We start from the raw sequence: 20351 nt of genomic DNA on the forward strand, positions 1-20351 counted from the left end.
TGTCTCTGTATCTCTGTCTCTGAGTCTCTCTGTCTGTGTCTCGGTGTCTCTTTGTCTCTCTGTCTCTGTGTCTCTGTCTCTGTGACTCTGTGTCTCTGTCTCTCTGTCTCTGTGTTTCTGTCTCTCTGTGTCTCTGTGTCTCTGTCTCTGTGTCTCTGTCTCTATGTCTGTCTCTGTGTATCTGTCTCTGTGTCTCTGTGTCTCTGTGTCTCTGTCTATGTGTCTCTGTCTCTGTGTCTCTGTCTCTGTGTCTCTGTGTATCTGTGTCTCTGTGTCTCCAGCCGCTCTCTCCGCCGTGACTCCACCAAGGGACCTCTCAACGAGGCTGAAACGGAGCGTCTCTTAGACCTTGACCAGCATGACTACACCCTGAGGCCATCAATCACAGGTACTCTTAGTGACTCTCTACTCTCTAGTGACTCTCTAGTAACTCTCTAGTGACTCTCTAGTGACTCTCTACTCTCTAGTGACTCTCTACTCTCTAGTGACTCTCCAGGTACTCTTAGTGACTCTCTACTCTCTAGTGACTCTCTAGTGACTCTCTACTCTCTAGTGACTCTCTAGTGACTCTTTAGTGACTCTCCAGGTACTCTTAGTGACTCTCTACTCTTAGTGACTCTCTATTCTCTAGTGACTCTCTAGTGACTCTCTACTCTTAGTGACTCTCCAGGTACTCTTAATGACTCTCTACTCTCTAGTGACTCTCTAATGACTCTCTAGTGACTCTCTAGTGACTCTCTAATCTCTAGTGACTCTCTACTCTCTAGTGACTCCCTAGTGACTCTCTACTCTCTACTCTCTAGTGACTCTCTACTCTCTACTCTCTAGTGACTCTCTACTCTCTAGTGACTCTCTACTCTCTAGTGACTCTTAGTGACTCTCTACTCTCTACTCTCTAGTGACTCTCTACTCTCTACTCTCTAGTGACTCTCTACTCTCTAGTGACTCTTAGTGACTCTCTACTCTCTACTCTCTAGTGACTCTCTACTCTCTACTCTCTAGTGACTCTCTACTCTCTAGTGACTCTCTACTCTCTACTCTCTAGTGACTCTCTAGTGACTCTCTAGTGACTCTCTACTCTCTAGTGACTCTTAGTGACTCTCTACTCTCTAGTGACTCTCTAGTGACTCTCTACTCTCTAGTGACTCTCTACTCTCTAGTGACTCTCTACTCTCTAGTGACTCTTAGTGACTCTCTACTCTCTACTCTCTAGTGACTCTCTACTCTCTACTCTCTAGTGACTCTCTACTCTCTAGTGACTCTCTACTCTCTAGTGACTCTCTACTCTCTAGTGACTCTCTACTCTCTAGTGACTCTCTACTCTCTAGTGACTCTCTACTCTCTACTCTCTAGTGACTCTCTACTCTCTAGTGACTCTCTACTCTCTAGTGACTCTCTAGTGATTCTCTACTCTCTAGTGACTCTCTAGTGACTCTCTACTCTCTAGTGACTCTCTACTCTCTAGTGACTCTCTACTCTCTAGTGACTCTCTAGTGACTCTCTACTCTCTAGTGACTTCCTATTCTCTACTCTCTAATGACTCTCTACTCTCTAGTGACTCTCTAGTGACTCTCTACTCTCTAGTGACTCTCTACTCTCTATTGACTCTCTAGTGACTCTCTACTCTCTAGTGACTCTCTACTCTCTGCTCTCTAGTGACTCTCTACTCTCTAGTGACTCTCTAGTGACTCTCTACTCTCTAGTGACTCTCTACTCTCTACTCTCTAGTGACTCTCTAGTGACTCTCTAGTGACTCTCTACTCTCTAGTGACTCTCTACTCTCTAGTGACTCTCTACTGTCTACTCTTAGTGACTCTCTACTCTCTAGTGACTCTCTACTCTCTAGTGACTCTCTACTCTCTAGTGACTCTCTAGTGACTCTCTAGTGACTCTCTACTCTCTAGTGACTCTCTACTATCTAGTGACTCTCTAGTGATTCTCTACTCTCTAGTGACTCTCTAGTGACTCTCTACTCTCTAGTGACTTCCTATTCTCTACTCTCTAATGACTCTCTACTCTCTAGTGACTCTCTAGTGACTCTCTACTCTCTAGTGACTCTCTACTCTCTATTGACTCTCTAGTGACTCTCTACTCTCTAGTGACTCTCTACTCTCTAGTGACTCTCTAGTGACTCTCTACTCTCTGCTCTCTAGTGACTCTCTACTCTCTAGTGACTCTCTAGTGACTCTCTAGTGACTCTCTACTCTCTACTCTCTAGTGACTCTCTAGTGACTCTCTAGTGACTCTCTACTCTCTAGTGACTCTCTACTCTCTAGTGACTCTCTACTGTCTACTCTTAGTGACTCTCTACTCTCTAGTGACTCTCTACTCTCTAGTGACTCTCTACTCTCTAGTGACTCTCTAGTGACTCTCTAGTGACTCTCTACTCTCTAGTGACTCTCTACTATCTAGTGACTCTCTACTCTCTAGTGACTCTCTAGTGACTCTCTAGTGACTCTCTACTCTCTAGTGACTCTCTACTCTCTAGTGACTCTCTAGTGACTCTCTACTTTCTAGTGAATCTCTACTCTCTAGTGACTCTCTAATGACTCTCTAGTGACTCTCTAGTGACGCTCTACTCTCTAGTGACTCTCTTCTCTCTAGTGACTCTCTACTCTCTAGTGACTCTCTAGTGACTCTCTAGTGACTCCCTATTCTCTACTCTCTAATGACTCTCTACTCTCTAGTGACTCTCTAGTGACTCTCTACTCTCTAGTGACTCTCTACTCTCTACTCTCTAGTTACTCTCTACTCTCTACTCTCTAGTGACGCTCTACTCTCTAGTGACTCTCTTCTCTCTAGTGACTCTCTACTCTCTAGTGACTCTCTAGTGACTCTCTAGTGACTCCCTATTCTCTACTCTCTAATGACTCTCTACTCTCTAGTGACTCTCTAGTGACTCTCTACTCTCTAGTGACTCTCTACTCTCTACTCTCTAGTTACTCTCTACTCTCTACTCTCTAGTGACTCTCTACTCTCTAGTGACTCTCTACTCTTTAGTCACTCTCTACTCTCTAGTGACTCTCTACTCTCTAGTGACTCTCTACTCTCTAGTGACTCTCTAGTGACTCTCTAGTGACTCTCTACTCTCTAGTGACTCTCTACTCTCTAGTGACTCTCTACTCCCTAGTGACTCTCTAGTGACTCTCTAGTGACTCTCTACTCTCTAGTGACTCTCTACTCTCTAGTGACTCTCTACTCTCTAGTGACTCTCTAGTGACTCTCTACTCTCTAGTGACTCTCTACTCTCTAGTGACTCTCTACTCTCTAGTGACTCTCTAGTGACTCTCTACTCTCTAGTGACTCTCTACTCTCTAGTGACTCTCTACTCTCTAGTGACTCTCTACTCTCTAGTGACTCTCTACTCTCTAGTGACTCTCTAGTGACTCTCTAGTGACTCTCTACTCTCTAGTGACTCTCTACTATCTAGTGACTCTCTACTCTCTAGTGACTCTCTAGTGACTCTCTAGTGACTCTCTACTCTCTAGTGACTCTCTACTCTCTAGTGACTCTCTAGTGACTCTCTACTTTCTAGTGAATCTCTACTCTCTAGTGACTCTCTAATGACTCTCTAGTGACTCTCTAGTGACGCTCTACTCTCTAGTGACTCTCTTCTCTCTAGTGACTCTCTACTCTCTAGTGACTCTCTAGTGACTCTCTAGTGACTCCCTATTCTCTACTCTCTAATGACTCTCTACTCTCTAGTGACTCTCTAGTGACTCTCTACTCTCTAGTGACTCTCTACTCTCTACTCTCTAGTTACTCTCTACTCTCTACTCTCTAGTGACTCTCTACTCTCTAGTGACTCTCTACTCTTTAGTCACTCTCTACTCTCTAGTGACTCTCTACTCTCTAGTGACTCTCTACTCTCTAGTGACTCTCTAGTGACTCTCTAGTGACTCTCTACTCTCTAGTGACTCTCTACTCTCTAGTGACTCTCTACTCCCTAGTGACTCTCTAGTGACTCTCTAGTGACTCTCTAGTGACTCTCTACTCTCTAGTGACTCTCTACTCTCTAGTGACTCTCTACTCTCTAGTGACTCTCTAGTGACTCTCTACTCTCTAGTGACTCTCTACTCTCTAGTGACTCTCTACTCTCTAGTGACTCTCTAGTGACTCTCTACTCTCTACTCTCTAGTGACTCTCTAGTGACTCTCTACTCTCTAGTGACTCTCTACTCTCTAGTGACTCTCTACTCTCTACTCTCTAGTGACTCTCTAGTGACTCTCTAGTGACTCTCTACTCTCTAGTGCCTCTCTACTCTCTACTCTCTAGTGACTCTCTACTCTCTAGTGACTCTCTAGTGACTCTCTAGTGACTCTCTACTCTCTAGTGACTCTCTACTCTCTAGTGACTCTCTAGTGACTCTCTAGTGACTCTCTACTCTCTAGTGACTCTCTACTCTCTACTCTCTAGTGACTCTCTACTCTCTACTCTCTAGTGACTCTCTCCTCTCTAATGACTCTCTACTTTCTATTCTCTAGTGACTCTCTATTGACTCTCTACTCTCTAGTGACTCTCTAGTGATTCTCTACTCTCTAGTGACTCTCTAGTGACTCTCTAGTGACTTTCTAGTGACTCTCTACTCTCTAGTGACTCCCTATTCTCTACTCTCTAATGACTCTCTACTCTCTAGTGACTCTCTAGTGACTCTCTACTCTCTAGTGACTCTCTAGTGACTCTCTACTCTCTATTGACTCTCTAGTGACTCTCTACTCTCTACTCTCTAGTGACTCTCTACTCTCTACTCTCTAGTGACTCTTTACTCTCTACTCTCTAGTGACTCTCTACTCTCTAGTGACTCTCTAGTGACTCTCTACTCTCTAGTGACTCTCTACTCTCTAGTGACTCTCTAGTTACTCTCTACTCTCTAGTGACTCTTTACTCTCTACTCTCTAGTGACTCTCTACTCTCTAGTGACTCTCTAGTGACTCTCTACTCTCTAGTGACTCTCTACTCTCTAGTGACTCTCTAGTGACTCTCTACTCTCTAGTGACTCTCTACTGACTCTCTATTATCTACTCTCTAGTGACTCTCTACTCTCTAGTGACTCTCTACTCTCTACTCTCTAGTGACTCTCTACTCTCTAGTGACTGTCTACTCTCTAGTGACTCTCTACTCTCTACTCTCTAGTGACTCTCTACTCTCTAGTGACTCTCTAGTAACTCTCTAGTGACTCTCTACTCTCTAGTGACTCTCTACTCTCTAGTGACTCTCTACTGACTATCTAGTGACTCTCTAGTGACTCTCTACTCTCTAGTGACTCTCTAGTGACTCTTTAGTGTCTCTCTGTGTCTCCCTGTGTCTCCCTGTCTCCCTGTGTCTCTCTGTGTCTCACTGTCTCCCTGTGTCTCCCCGTCTCCCTGTCTCCCTGTGTCTCCCTGTGTCTCCCTGTCTCTCACTGTCTCCCTGTGTCTCCCCGTGTCTCCCTGTGTCTCCCCGTGTTTCACTGTCTCCCTGTGTCTCCCCGTGTCTCCCTGTGTCTCCCTGTGTCTCCGTGTCTCACTGTCTCCCTGTCTCCCTGTGTCTCCCCGTGTCTCCTTGTGTCTCCCCGTGTCTCACTGTCTCCCTGTGTCTCCCCGTGTCTCCCTGTGTCTCCCTGTGTCTCCCTGTCTCCCTGTGTCTCCCTGTGTCTCCCTGTGTCTCCCCGTGTCTCCCTGTGTCTCCCCGTGTCTCACTGTCTCCGTGTGTCTCCCCGTGTCTCACTGTGTCTCCCTGTGTCTCTCTCTATCTCACTGTCTCCCTGTCTCTCCCCGTATCTCCCCGTGTCTCCCTGTGTCTCACTGTGTCTCACTGTCTCCCTGCATCTCTCTGTCTCTCTCTGTATCTCACTGTCTCCCTGTATCTCACTGTCTCCCTGTGTCTCCCTGTGTCTCCCTATGCCTCACTGTCTCCCTGTGTCTCTCTGTGTCTCCCTGTGTCTCCCTGTGTCTCCCTGTGTCTCTCTCTATCTCACTGTCTCCCTGTCTCTCCCCGTATCTCCCCGTGTCTCCCTGTGTCTCACTGTGTCTCACTGTCTCCCTGCATCTCTCTGTCTCTCTCTGTATCTCACTGTCTCCCTGTATCTCACTGTCTCCCTGTGTCTCCCTGTGTCTCCCTATGCCTCACTGTCTCCCTGTGTCTCTCTGTGTCTCCCTGTGTCTCCCTGTGTCTCCCTATGCCTCACTGTCTCCCTGTGTCTCTCTGTGTCTCCCTGTGTCTCCCCGTGTCTCCCTGTGTCTATCTGTGTCTCTCTGTGTCTCCCTGTCTCCCTGTGTCTCCCTGTTTCTCCCTGTGTCTCTGTGTCTCCATTTGTCTCACTGTCTCCCCGTGTCTCCCTGTATCTCACTGTCTCCCTGTGTCTCCCTGTGTCTCCCTGTCTCCCTATGCCTCCCTGTGTCTCCCTGTGTCTCCCTGTGTCTCTCTGTGTCTCCCTATGCCTCACTGTCTCCCTGTGTCTCCCTGTGTCTCCCTGTGTCTCACTATATCTCACTGTCTCCCTGTGTCTCATTGTGTCTCCCTGTGTCTCTCTGTGTCTCCCTATGCCTCACTGTCTCCCTGTGTCTCCCTGTGTCTCCCCGTGTCTCCCTGTGTCTCACTGTCTCCCCGTGTCTCCCTGTATCTCACTGTGTCTCTGTGTCTCCCCGTGTCTCCTTGTATCTCATTGTGTCTCCCTGTGTCTCCCTGTGTCTCTGTGTATCCCTGTGTCTCTGTGTCTCCCTGTGTCTCCCTGTATCTCCCTGTATCTCCCCGTGTCTCCTTGTATCTCCCTGTATCTCCCTGTATCTCACTGTGTCTCTGTGTCTTTTTGTGTCTCCCTGTGTCTCTGTGTCTCACTGTGTCTCCCTGTCTCCCTGTGTCTCTGTCTCCAGGTCCGCCGATCTCCGTGGCTCTCGATGTGCAGATTGAGAGCATTGACAGTATCTCTGAGGTGGACATGGTGAGCATTCAGTTAACACTATCACTAACTAGTACTGGTATTAACTAGTACTAACTAGTACTAACACGAACACTAACTAGCATACAGCTACCACCAACACTAACTAGTACTAGCATTAACTACCACTAACTAGTACTAACACTAACTAGCATACAGCTACCACTAACACTAACGAACACTAACTAGTACTAACTAGTACTACCTAGTACTAATACTAACTAGTACTAGTACTAACACTAACTAACTAGTACTAACACTAACTAGTACTAACTAGTACTAACACTAACTAGTACTACCACGAACATTAACTAGTACTAACTAGTACTAGTACTAACTAGTACTAACACTAACACTTACTAACTAGTACTAACTAGTACTGGTACTAACTAACTAGTATTAAATAGTACTAACTAACTGATATTAACTAGTTCTAACACTAACTAGTACTACTAACTAACACTAACTACCACCACCACTACAAAACCACCACCTTCACCATGACTCTCTACCCTGTCTCTAGGACTTCACCATGACTCTCTACCCTGTCTCTAGGACTTCACCATGACTCTCTACCCCGTGTCTAGGACTTCACCATGACTCTCTACCCCGTCTCTAGGACTTCACCATGACTCTCTACCCTGTCTCTAGGACTTCACCATGACTCTCTACCCTGTGTCTAGGACTTCACCATGACTCTCTACACCCGTCTCTAGGACTTCACCATGACTCTCTACCCTGTCTCTAGGACTTCACCATGACTCTCTACTCTGTCTCTAGGACTTCACCATGACTCTCTACCCTGTCACTAGGACTTCACCATGACTCTCTACCCCGTCTCTAGGACTTCACCATGACTCTATACCCTGTCTCTAGGACTTCACCATGACTCTCTACTCTGTCTCTAGGACTTCACCATGACTCTCTACCCTGTCACTAGGACTTCACCATGACTCTCTACCCTGTGTCTAGGACTTCACCATGACTCTCTACGTTGTCTCTAGAACTTCACCATGACTCTCTACCCTGTCTCTAGGACTTTACCATGACTCTCTCCCCCGTCTCTAGGACTTCACCATGACTCTCTACCCCGTCTCTAGGACTTCACCATGACTCTCTACCCTGTCACTAGGACTTCACCATGACTCTCTACCCTGTCTCTAGGACTTCACCATGACTCTCTACCCCGTCTCTAGGACTTCACCATGACTCTCTACCCTGTCTCTAGGACTTCACCATGACTCTCTACCCTGTCTCTAGGACTTCACCATGACTCTCTACCCTGTCTCTAGGACTTCACCATGACTCTCTACCCTGTCTCTAGGACTTCACCATGACTCTCTACCCCATCTCTAGGACTTCACCATGACTCTCTACCCTGTCTCTAGGACTTCACCATGACTCTCTACCCCGTGTCTAGGACGTCACCATGACTCTCTACCCCGTCTCTAGGACTTCACCATGACTCTCTACCCTGTCTCTAGGACTTCACCATGACTCTCTACCCTGTGTCTAGGACTTCACCATGACTCTCTACCCCGTCTCTAGGACTTCACCATGACTCTCTACCCTTTCTCTAGGACTTCACCATGACTCTCTACCCCGTCTTTAGGACTTCACCATGACTCTCTACCTTGTCTCTAGGACTTCACCATGACTCTCTACCCCGTCTCTAGGACTTCACCATGACTCTCTACCCTGTCTCTCGGACTTCACCATGACTCTCTACGTTGTCTCTAGGACTTCACCATGACTCTCTACCCTGTCTCTAGGACTTCACCATGACTCTCTACCCCGTCTCTAGGACTTCACCATGACTCTCTACCCTGTCTCTAGAACTTCACCATGACTCTCTACCCTGTCTCTAGGACTTCACCATGACTCTCTACGTTGTCTCTAAGACTTCAACATGACTCTCTCCCCCGTCTCTAGGACTTCACCATGACTCTCTACCCCGTCTCTAGGACTTCACCATGACTCTCTACCCTGTCTCTTGGACTTCACCATGACTCTCTACCCTGTCTCTTGGACTTCACCATGACTCTCTACACTGTCTCTAGGACTTCACCATGACTCTCTACCCTGTCTCTAGGACTTCACCATGACTCTCTACCCTGTCTCTAGGACTTCACCATGACTCTCTACCCCATCTCTAGGACTTCACCATGACTCTCTACCCTGTCTCTAGGACTTCCCCATGACTCTCTACCCTGTGTCTAGGACTTCACCATGACTCTCTACCCTGTCTCTAGGACTTCACCATGACTCTCTACCCTGTCTCTAGGACTTCACCATGACTCTCTACACTGTCTCTAGGACTTCACCATGACTCTCTACCCCGTCTCTAGGACTTCACCATGACTCTCTACCCCGTCTCTAGGACTTCACCATGACTCTCTACCCTGTCTCTTGGACTTCACCATGACTCTCTACCACGTCTCTAGGACTTCACCATGACTCTCTACCCTGTCTCTAGGACTTCACCATGACTCTCTTCCCCGTCTCTAGGACTTCACCATGACTCTCTATCCCGTCTCTATGACTTCACCATGACTCTCTACCCTGTCTCTAGGACTTCACCATGACTCTCTACCCCGTCTGTAGGACTTCACCATGACTCTCTACCACGTGTCTAGGACTTCACCATGACTCTCTACCCTGTCTCTAGGACTTCACCATGACTCTCTACACTGTCTCTAGGACTTCACCATGACTCTCTACCCTGTCTCTAGGACTTCACCATGACTCTCTACCCTGTCTCTAGGACTTCACCATGACTCTCTACCCTGTCTCTAGGACTTCACCATGACTCTCTACCCCGTCTCTAGGACTTCACCATGACTCTCTACCCTGTCTCTAGGACTTCCCCATGACTCTCTACCCTGTGTCTAGGACTTCACCATGACTCTCTACCCTGTCTCTAGGACTTCACCATGACTCTCTACCCTGTCTCTAGGACTTCACCATGACTCTCTACCCTGTCTCTAGGACTTCACCATGACTCTCTACCCTGTCTCTAGGACTTCACCATGACTCTCTACCCGTCTAGAGGACTTCACCATGACTCTCTACCCTGTCTCTAGGACTTCACCATGACTCTCTACCCTGTCTCTAGGACTTCACCATGACTCTCTACCCGTCTCTAGGACTTCACCATGACTCTCTACCCTGTCTCTAGGACTTCACCATGACTCTCTACCCCGTCTAGAGGACTTCACCATGACTCTCTACCCCATCTCTAGGACTTCACCATGACTCTCTACCCTGTCTCTAGGACTTCACCATGACTCTCTACCCTGTCTCTAGGACTTCACCATGACTCTCTACCCTGTCTCTAGGACTTCACCATGACTCTCTACCCCTGTCTCTAGGACTTCACCATGACTCTCTACCCTGTCACTAGGACTTCACCATGACTCTCTACCCTGTCTCTAGGACTTCACCATGACTCTCTACCCTGTCACTAGGACTTCACCATGACTCTTTACCCCGTCTCTAGGACTTCACCATGACTCTCTACCCTGTCTCTAGGACTTCACCATGACTCTCTACCCTGTCTCTAGGACTTCACCATGACTCTCTACCCCGTGTCTAGGTCTTCACCATGACTCTCTACCCTGTCTCTAGGACTTCACCATGACTCTCTACCCTGTCTCTAGGACTTCACCATGACTCTCTACCCTGTCTCTAGGACTTCACCATGACTCTCTACCCTGTCTCTAGGACTTCACCATGACTCTCTACCCTGTCTCTAGGACTTCACCATGACCCTCTACCCTGTCTCTAAGACTTCACCATGACTCTCTACCCCGTCTCTAGGACTTCACCATGACTCTCTACCCTGTCTCTAGGACTTCACAATGACTCTCTACCCTGTCTCTAGGACTTCACCATGACTCTCTACCCTGTCTCTTGGACTTCACCATGACTCTCTACCCTGTCTCTTGGACTTCACCATGACTCTCTACACTGTCTCTAGGACTTCACCATGACTCTCTACCCTGTCTCTAGGACTTCACCATGACTCTCTACCCTATCTCTAGGACTTCACCATGACTCTCTACCCCATCTCTAGGACTTCACCATGACTCTCTACCCTGTCTCTAGGACTTCCCCATGACTCTCTACCCTGTGTCTAGGACTTCACCATGACTCTCTACCCTGTCTCTAGGACTTCACCATGACTCTCTACCCTGTCTCTAGGACTTCACCATGACTCTCTACACTGTCTCTAGGACTTCACCATGACTCTCTACCCCGTCTCTAGGACTTCACCATGACTCTCTACCCCGTCTCTAGGACTTCACCATGACTCTCTACCCTGTCTCTTGGACTTCACCATGACTCTCTACCACGTCTCTAGGACTTCACCATGACTCTCTACCCTGTCTCTAGGACTTCACCATGACTCTCTACCCCGTCTCTAGGACTTCACCATGACTCTCTATCCCGTCTCTATGACTTCACCATGACTCTCTACCCTGTCTCTAGGACTTCACCATGACTCTCTACCCCGTCTGTAGGACTTCACCATGACTCTCTACCACGTGTCTAGGACTTCACCATGACTCTCTACCCTGTCTCTAGGACTTCACCATGACTCTCTACACTGTCTCTAGGACTTCACCATGACTCTCTACCCTGTCTCTAGGACTTCACCATGACTCTCTACCCTGTCTCTAGGACTTCACCATGACTCTCTACCCTGTCTCTAGGACTTCACCATGACTCTCTACCCCGTCTCTAGGACTTCACCATGACTCTCTACCCTGTCTCTAGGACTTCCCCATGACTCTCTACCCTGTGTCTAGGACTTCACCATGACTCTCTACCCTGTCTCTAGGACTTCACCATGACTCTCTACCCTGTCTCTAGGACTTCACCATGACTCTCTACCCTGTCTCTAGGACTTCACCATGACTCTCTACCCTGTCTCTAGGACTTCACCATGACTCTCTACCCGTCTAGAGGACTTCACCATGACTCTCTACCCTGTCTCTAGGACTTCACCATGACTCTCTACCCTGTCTCTAGGACTTCACCATGACTCTCTACCCCGTCTCTAGGACTTCACCATGACTCTCTACCCTGTCTCTAGGACTTCACCATGACTCTCTACCCCGTCTAGAAGACTTCACCATGACTCTCTACCCCGTCTCTAGGACTTCACCATGACTCTCTACCCTGTCTCTAGGACTTCACCATGACTCTCTACCCTGTCTCTAGGACTTCACCATGACTCTCTACCCTGTCTCTAGGACTTCACCATGACTCTCTACCCCTGTCTCTAGGACTTCACCATGACTCTCTACCCTGTCACTAGGACTTCACCATGACTCTCTACCCTGTCTCTAGGACTTCACCATGACTCTCTACCCTGTCACTAGGACTTCACCATGACTCTTTACCCCGTCTCTAGGACTTCACCATGACTCTCTACCCTGTCTCTAGGACTTCACCATGACTCTCTACCCTGTCTCTAGGACTTCACCATGACTCTCTACCCCGTGTCTAGGTCTTCACCATGACTCTCTACCCTGTCTCTAGGACTTCACCATGACTCTCTACCCTGTCTCTAGGACTTCACCATGACTCTCTACCCTGTCTCTAGGACTTCACCATGACTCTCTACCCTGTCTCTAGGACTTCACCATGACTCTCTACCCTGTCTCTAGGACTTCACCATGACCCTCTACCCTGTCTCTAAGACTTCACCATGACTCTCTACCCCGTCTCTAGGACTTCACCATGACTCTCTACCCTGTCTCTAGGACTTCACCATGACTCTCTACCCTGTCTCTAGGACTTCACCATGACTCTCTACCCCGTCTCTAGGACTTCACCATGACTCTCTACCCTGTCTCTAGGACTTCACCATGACTCTCTACCCTGTCTTTACGACTTCACCATGACTCTCTACCCTGTCTCTAGGACTTCACCATGACTCTCTACCCCGTCTCTAGGACTTCACCATGACTCTCTACCCCGTCACCTAGGACTTCACCATGACTCTCTACCCTGTCTCTAGGACTTCACCATGACTCTCTACCCTGTCTCTAGGACTTCACCATGACTCTCTACCCTGTCTCTAGGACTTCACCATGACTCTCTACCCTGTCTGTAGAACTTCACCATGACTCTCTACCCTGTCTCTAGGACTTCACCATGACTCTCTACCCTGTCTCTAGGACTTCACCATGACTCTCTACCCTGTCTCTAGGACTTCACCATGACTCTCTACCCTGTCTCTAGGACTTCACCATGACTCTCTACCCCGTCTCTAGGACTTCACCATGACTCTCTACCCTGTCTCTAGGACTTCACCATGACTCTCTACCCTGTCTCTAGGACTTCACCATGACTCTCTACCCCTGTCTCTAGGACTTCACCATGACTCTCTACCCTGTCTCTAGGACTTCACCATGACTCTCTACTCTGTCTCTAGGACTTCACCATGACTCTCTACCCCATCTCTAGGACTTCACCATGACTCTCTACCCCGTCTCTAGGACTTCACCATGACTCTCTACTCTGTCTCTAGGACTTCACCATGACTCTCTACCCTGTCTCTAGGACTTCACCATGACTCTCTACCCTGTCTCTAGGACTTCACCATGACTCTCTACCCTGTCTCTAGGACTTCACCATGACTCTCTACCCCGTCTCTAGGACTTCACCATGACTATCTACCCTGTCTCTAGGACTTCACCATGACTCTCTACCCTGTCTCTAGGACTTCACCATGACTCTCTACCCTGTCTCTAGGACTTCACCATGACTCTCTACCCTGTCTCTAGGACTTCACCATGACTCTCTACCCTGTCACTAGGACTTCACCATGACTCTCTACCCCGTCTCTAGGACTTCACCATGACTCTCTACCCTGTCTCTAGGACTTCACCATGACTCTCTACCCTGTCTCTAGGACTTCACCATGACTCTCTACCCTGTCTCTAGGACTTCACCATGACTCTCTACCCTGTCTCTAGGTCTTCACCATGACTCTCTACCCTGTCTCTATGACTTCACCATGACTCTCTATGTTGTCTCTAAGACTTCACCATGACTCTCTACCCCGTCTCTAGGACTTCACCATGACTCTCTACCCCGTCTCTAGGACTTCACCATGACTCTCTACCTTGTCTCTAGGACTTCACCATGACTCTCTACCCTGTCTCTCTTTCTCTAGGACTTCACCATGACTCTCTACCCTGTCTCTAGGACTTCACCATGACGCTCTACGCCGTGTCTAGGACTTCACCATGACTCTCTACCCCGTCTCTAGGATTTCACCATGACTCTCTACCCTGTCTCTAGGACTTCACCATGACTCTCTACCCTGTCTCTCTCTCTCGAGGACTTCACCATGACTCTCTACCCTGTCTCTAGGACTTCACCATGACTCTCTACCCTGTCTCTAGGACTTCACCATGACTCTCTACCCCGTCTCTAGGACTTCACCATGACTCTCTACCCCGTCTCTAGGACTTCACCATGACTCTCTACTCTGTCTCTAGAACTTCACCATGACTCTCTACCCTGTCTCTAGGACTTCACCATGACTCTCTACCCTGTTTCTAGGACTTCACCATGACTCTCTACCCTGTCTCTAGGACTTCACCATGACTCTCTACCCTGTCTCTAGGACTTCACCATGACTCTCTACCCTGTCTCTAGGAATTCACCATGACTCTCTACCCTGTCTCTAGGACTTCACCATGACTCTCTACCCTGTCTTTACGACTTCACCCTGACTCTCTACCCTGTCTCTAGGACTTCACCATGACTCTCTACCCCGTCTCTAGGACTTCACCATGACTCTCTACCCTGTCTCTAGGACTTCACCATGACTCTCTACCCTGTCTCTAGGACCTCACCATGACTCTGTACCCCGTCTCTCGGACTTCACCATGACTCTCTACCCTGTCTCTAGGACTTCACCATGACTCTCTACCCTATCTCTATGACTTCACCATGACTCTCTACCCCGTCTCTAGGACTTCACCATGAATGTCTACCCCGTCTCTAGGACTTCACCATGACTCTCTATCCTGTCTCTAGGACTTCACCATGACTCTCTACCCCGTGTCTAGGACTTCACCATGACTCTCTGCCCCGTGTCTAGGACTTCACCATGACTCTCTACCCTGTCTCTAGGACTTCACCATGACTCTCTACCCTGTCTCTAGGACTTCACCATGACTCTCTACGTTGTCTCTAGGACTTCACCATGACTCTCTACCCTGTCTCTAGGACTTCACCATGACTCTCTACCCTGTCTCTAGGACTTCACCATGACTCTCTACCCTGTGTCTAGGACTTCACCATGACTCTCTACCCCGTGTCTAGGACTTCACCATGACTCTCTACCCTGTGTCTAGGACTTCACCTTGACTCTCTACCCTGTCTCTAGGACTTCACCATGACTCTCTACCCTGTCTCTAGGACTTCACCATGACTCTCTACCCCGTCTAGAGGACTTCACCATGACTCTCTACCCTGTCTCTAGGACTTCACCATGACTCTCTACCCTGTCTCTAGGACTTCACCATGACTCTCTACCCCGTCTCTGGGACTTCCCCATGACTCTCTACCCTGTCTCTAGGACTTCACCATGACTCTCTACCCCGTCTAGAGGACTTCACCATGACTCTCTACCCCGTCTCTAGGACTTCACCATGACTCTCTACCCTGTCTCTAGGACTTCACCATGACTCTCTACCCTGTCTGTAGAACTTCACCATGACTCTCTACCCTGTCTCTAGGACTTCACCATGACTCTCTACCCTGTCTCTAGGACTTCACCATGACTCTCTACCCTGTCTCTAGGACTTCACCATGACTCTCTACCCCGTCTCTAGGACTTCACCATGACTCTCTACCCTGTCTCTAGGACTTCACCATGACTCTCTACCCTGTCTCTAGGACTTCACCATGACTCTCTACCCCTGTCTCTAGGACTTCACCATGACTCTCTACCCTGTCTCTAGGACTTCACCATGACTCTCTACTCTGTCTCTAGGACTTCACCATGACTCTCTACCCCGTCTCTAGGACTTCACCATGACTCTCTACCCCGTCTCTAGGACTTCACCATGACTCTCTACTCTGTCTCTAGGACTTCACCATGACTCTCTACCCCGTCTCTAGGACTTCACCATGACTCTCTACCCCGTCTCTAGGACTTCACCATGACTCTCTACCCTGTCTCTAGGACTTCACCATGACTCTCTACTCTGTCTCTAGGACTTCACCATGACTCTCTACCCCGTCTCTAGGACTTCACCATGACTATCTACCCTGTCTCTAGGACTTCACCATGACTCTCTACCCTGTCTCTAGGACTTCACCATGACTCTCTACCCTGTCTCTAGGACTTCACCATGACTCTCTACCCTGTCTCTAGGACTTCACCATGACTCTCTACCCTGTCACTAGGACTTCACCATGACTCTCTACCCCGTCTCTAGGACTTCACCATGACTCTCTACCCTGTCTCTAGGACTTCACCATGACTCTCTACCCTGTCTCTAGGACTTCACCATGACTCTCTACCCTGTCTCTAGGACTTCACCATGACTCTCTACTCTGTCTCTAGGTCTTCACTATGACTCTCTACCCTGTCTCTATGACTTCACCATGACTCTCTATGTTGTCTCTAAGACTTCACCATGACTCTCTACCCCGTCTCTAGGACTTCACCATGACTCTCTACCCCGTCTCTAGGACTTCACCATGACTCTCTACCTTGTCTCTAGGACTTCACCATGACTCTCTACCCTGTCTCTCTTTCTCTAGGACTTCACCATGACTCTCTACCCTGTCTCTAGGACTTCACCATGACGCTCTACGCCGTTTATAGGACTTCACCATGACTCTCTACCCCGTCTCTAGGATTTCACCATGACTCTCTACCCTGTCTCTAGGACTTCACCATGACTCTCTACCCTGTCTCTCTCTCGAGGACTTCACCATGACTCTCTACCCTGTCTCTAGGACTTCACCATGACTCTCTACCCTGTCTCTAGGACTTCACCATGACTCTCTACCCCGTCTCTAGGACTTCACCATGACTCTCTACCCCGTCTCTAGGACTTCACCATGACTCTCTACTCTGTCTCTAGAACTTCACCATGACTCTCTACCCTGTCTCTAGGACTTCACCATGACTCTCTACCCTGTTTCTAGGACTTCACCATGACTCTCTACCCTGTCTCTAGGACTTCACCATGACTCTCTACCCTGTCTCTAGGACTTCACCATGACTCTCTACCCTGTCTCTAGGAATTCACCATGACTCTCTACCCTGTCTCTAGGACTTCACCATGACTCTCTACCCTGTCTTTACGACTTCACCCTGACTCTCTACCCTGTCCCTAGGACTTCACCATGACTCTCTACCCCGTCTCTAGGACTTCACCATGACTCTCTACCCTGTCTCTAGGACTTCACCATGACTCTCTACCCTGTCTCTAGGACCTCACCATGACTCTGTACCCCGTCTCTCGGACTTCACCATGACTCTCTACCCTGTCTCTAGGACTTCACCATGACTCTCTACCCTGTCTCTAGGACTTCACCATGACTCTCTACCCCGTCTCTAGGACTTCACCATGACTCTCTACCCTGTCTCTAGGACTTCACCATGACTCTCTACCCTGTCTCTAGGACTTCACCATGACTCTCTACCCCTGTCTCTAGGACTTCACCATTACTCTCTACCCTGTCTCTAGGACTTCACCATGACTCTCTACTCTGTCTCTAGGACTTCACCATGACTCGCTACCCCGTCTCTAGGACTTCACCATGACTCTCTACCCCGTCTCTAGGACTTCACCATGACTCTCTACTCTGTCTCTAGGACTTCACCATGACTCTCTACCCTGTCTCTAGGACTTCACCATGACTCTCTACCCTGTCTCTAGGACTTCACCATGACTCTCTACTCTGTCTCTAGGACTTCACCATGACTCTCTACCCCGTCTCTAGGACTTCACCATGACTATCTACCCTGTCTCTAGGACTTCACCATGACTCTCTACCCTGTCTCTAGGACTTCACCATGATTCTCTACCCTGTCTCTAGGACTTCACCATGACTCTCTACCCTGTCTCTAGGACTTCACCATGACTCTCTACCCTGTCACTAGGACTTCACCATGACTCTCTACCCCGTCTCTAGGACTTCACCATGACTCTCTACCCTGTCTCTAGGACTTCACCATGACTCTCTACCCTGTCTCTAGGACTTCACCATGACTCTCTACCCTGTCTCTAGGACTTCACCATGACTCTCTACCCTGTCTCTAGGTCTTCACTATGACTCTCTACCCTGTCTCTATGACTTCACCATGACTCTCTATGTTGTCTCTAAGACTTCACCATGACTCTCTACCCCGTCTCTAGGACTTCACCATGACTCTCTACCCCGTCTCTAGGACTTCACCATGACTCTCTACCTTGTCTCTAGGACTTCACCATGACTCTCTACCCTGTCTCTCTTTCTCTAGGACTTCACCATGACTCTCTACCCTGTCTCTAGGACTTCACCATGACGCTCTACGCCGTGTCTAGGACTTCACCATGACTCTCTACCCCGTCTCTAGGATTTCACCATGACTCTCTACCCTGTCTCTAGGACTTCACCATGACTCTCTACCCTGTCTCTCTCTCTCGAGGACTTCACCATGACTCTCTACCCTGTCTCTAGGACTTCACCATGACTCTCTACCCTGTCTCTAGGACTTCACCATGACTCTCTACCCCGTCTCTAGGACTTCACCATGACTCTCTACCCCGTCTCTAGGACTTCACCATGACTCTCTACTCTGTCTCTAGAACTTCACCATGACTCTCTACCCTGTCTCTAGGACTTCACCATGACTCTCTACCCTGTTTCTAGGACTTCACCATGACTCTCTACCCTGTCTCTAGGACTTCACCATGACTCTCTACCCTGTCTCTAGGACTTCACCATGACTCTCTACCCTGTCTCTAGGAATTCACCATGACTCTCTACCCTGTCTCTAGGACTTCACCATGACTCTCTACCCTGTCTTTACGACTTCACCCTGACTCTCTACCCTGTCTCTAGGACTTCACCATGACTCTCTACCCCGTCTCTAGGACTTCACCATGACTCTCTACCCTGTCTCTAGGACTTCACCATGACTCTCTACCCTGTCTCTAGGACCTCACCATGACTCTGTACCCCGTCTCTCGGACTTCACCATGACTCTCTACCCTGTCTCTAGGACTTCACCATGACTCTCTACCCTGTCTCTATGACTTCACCATGACTCTCTACCCCGTCTCTAGGACTTCACCATGACTGTCTACCCCGTCTCTAGGACTTCACCATGACTCTCTATCCTGTCTCTAGGACTTCACCATGACTCTCTACCCCGTGTCTAGGACTTCACCATGACTCTCTGCCCCGTGTCTAGGACTTCACCATGACTCTCTACCCTGTCTCTAGGACTTCACCATGACTATCTACCCTGTCTCTAGGACTTCACCATGACTCTCTACGTTGTCTCTAGGACTTCACCATGACTCTCTACCCTGTCTCTAGGACTTCACCATGACTCTCTACCCTGTCTCTAGGACTTCACCATGACTCTCTACCCTGTGTCTAGGACTTCACCATGACTCTCTACCCCGTGTCTAGGACTTCACCATGACTCTCTACCCTGTGTCTAGGACTTCACCATGACTCTCTACACTGTCTCTAGGACTTCACCATGACTCTCTACCCCGTCTAGAGGACTTTACCATGACTCTCTACCCTGTCTCTAGGACTTCACCATGACTCTCTACCCTGTCTCTAGGACTTCACCATGACTCTCTACCCCGTCTCTAGGACGTCACCATGACTCTCTACCCTGTCTCTATGACTTCACCATGACTCTCTACCCTGTCTCTAGGACTTCACCATGACTCTCTACCCCGTCTCTAGGACTTCACCATGACTATCTACCCTGTCTCTAGGACTTCACCATGACTCTCTACCCCGTCTCTAAGACTTCACCATGACTCTCTACCCTGTCTCTAGGACTTCACCATGACTCTCTACCCCGTCTCTAGGACTTCACCATGACTCTCTACCCCGTGTCTAGGACTTCACCATGACTCTCTACCCTGTCTCTAGGACTTCACCATGACTCTCTACCCCGTCTCTAGGACTTCACCATGACTCTCTACCCTGTCTCTAGGACTTCACCATGACTCTCTACCCCGTCTCTAGGACTTCACCATGACTCTCTACCCTGTCTCTAGGACTTCACCATGACTCTCTACCCTGTCTCTAGGACTTCACCATGACTCTCTACCCTGTCACTAGGACTTCACCATGACTCTCTACCATGTCTCTAGGACTTCACCATGACTCTCTACCCCGTGTCTAGGACTTCACCATGACTCTCTACCCTGTCTCT

At 48.8% G+C, this 20351-nt stretch overlaps 1 protein-coding gene across 1 annotated transcript in view; it reads left to right on the forward strand.

Annotated features, from left to right (window-relative positions):
* LOC116937925 (uncharacterized) overlaps nt 1-20351 on the forward strand; it is a 209181-nt gene that overhangs the window by 25709 nt on the left and 163121 nt on the right. The window contains exons 2-3 of the mRNA XM_076055901.1: nt 282-388; nt 6852-6919. Coding sequence (XP_075912016.1) covers nt 282-388; nt 6852-6919 — 175 coding nt within the window. The remainder of the gene's footprint in view (nt 1-281; nt 389-6851; nt 6920-20351) is intronic.

This window comes from Petromyzon marinus, chromosome 73 (genome assembly GCF_048934315.1).
Source record: "Petromyzon marinus isolate PM22_M1 ecotype Great Lakes invasive population chromosome 73, UKy_Petmar_22M1.pri1.0, whole genome shotgun sequence".
Taxonomy (NCBI): Eukaryota; Metazoa; Chordata; class Hyperoartia; order Petromyzontiformes; family Petromyzontidae; genus Petromyzon; species Petromyzon marinus.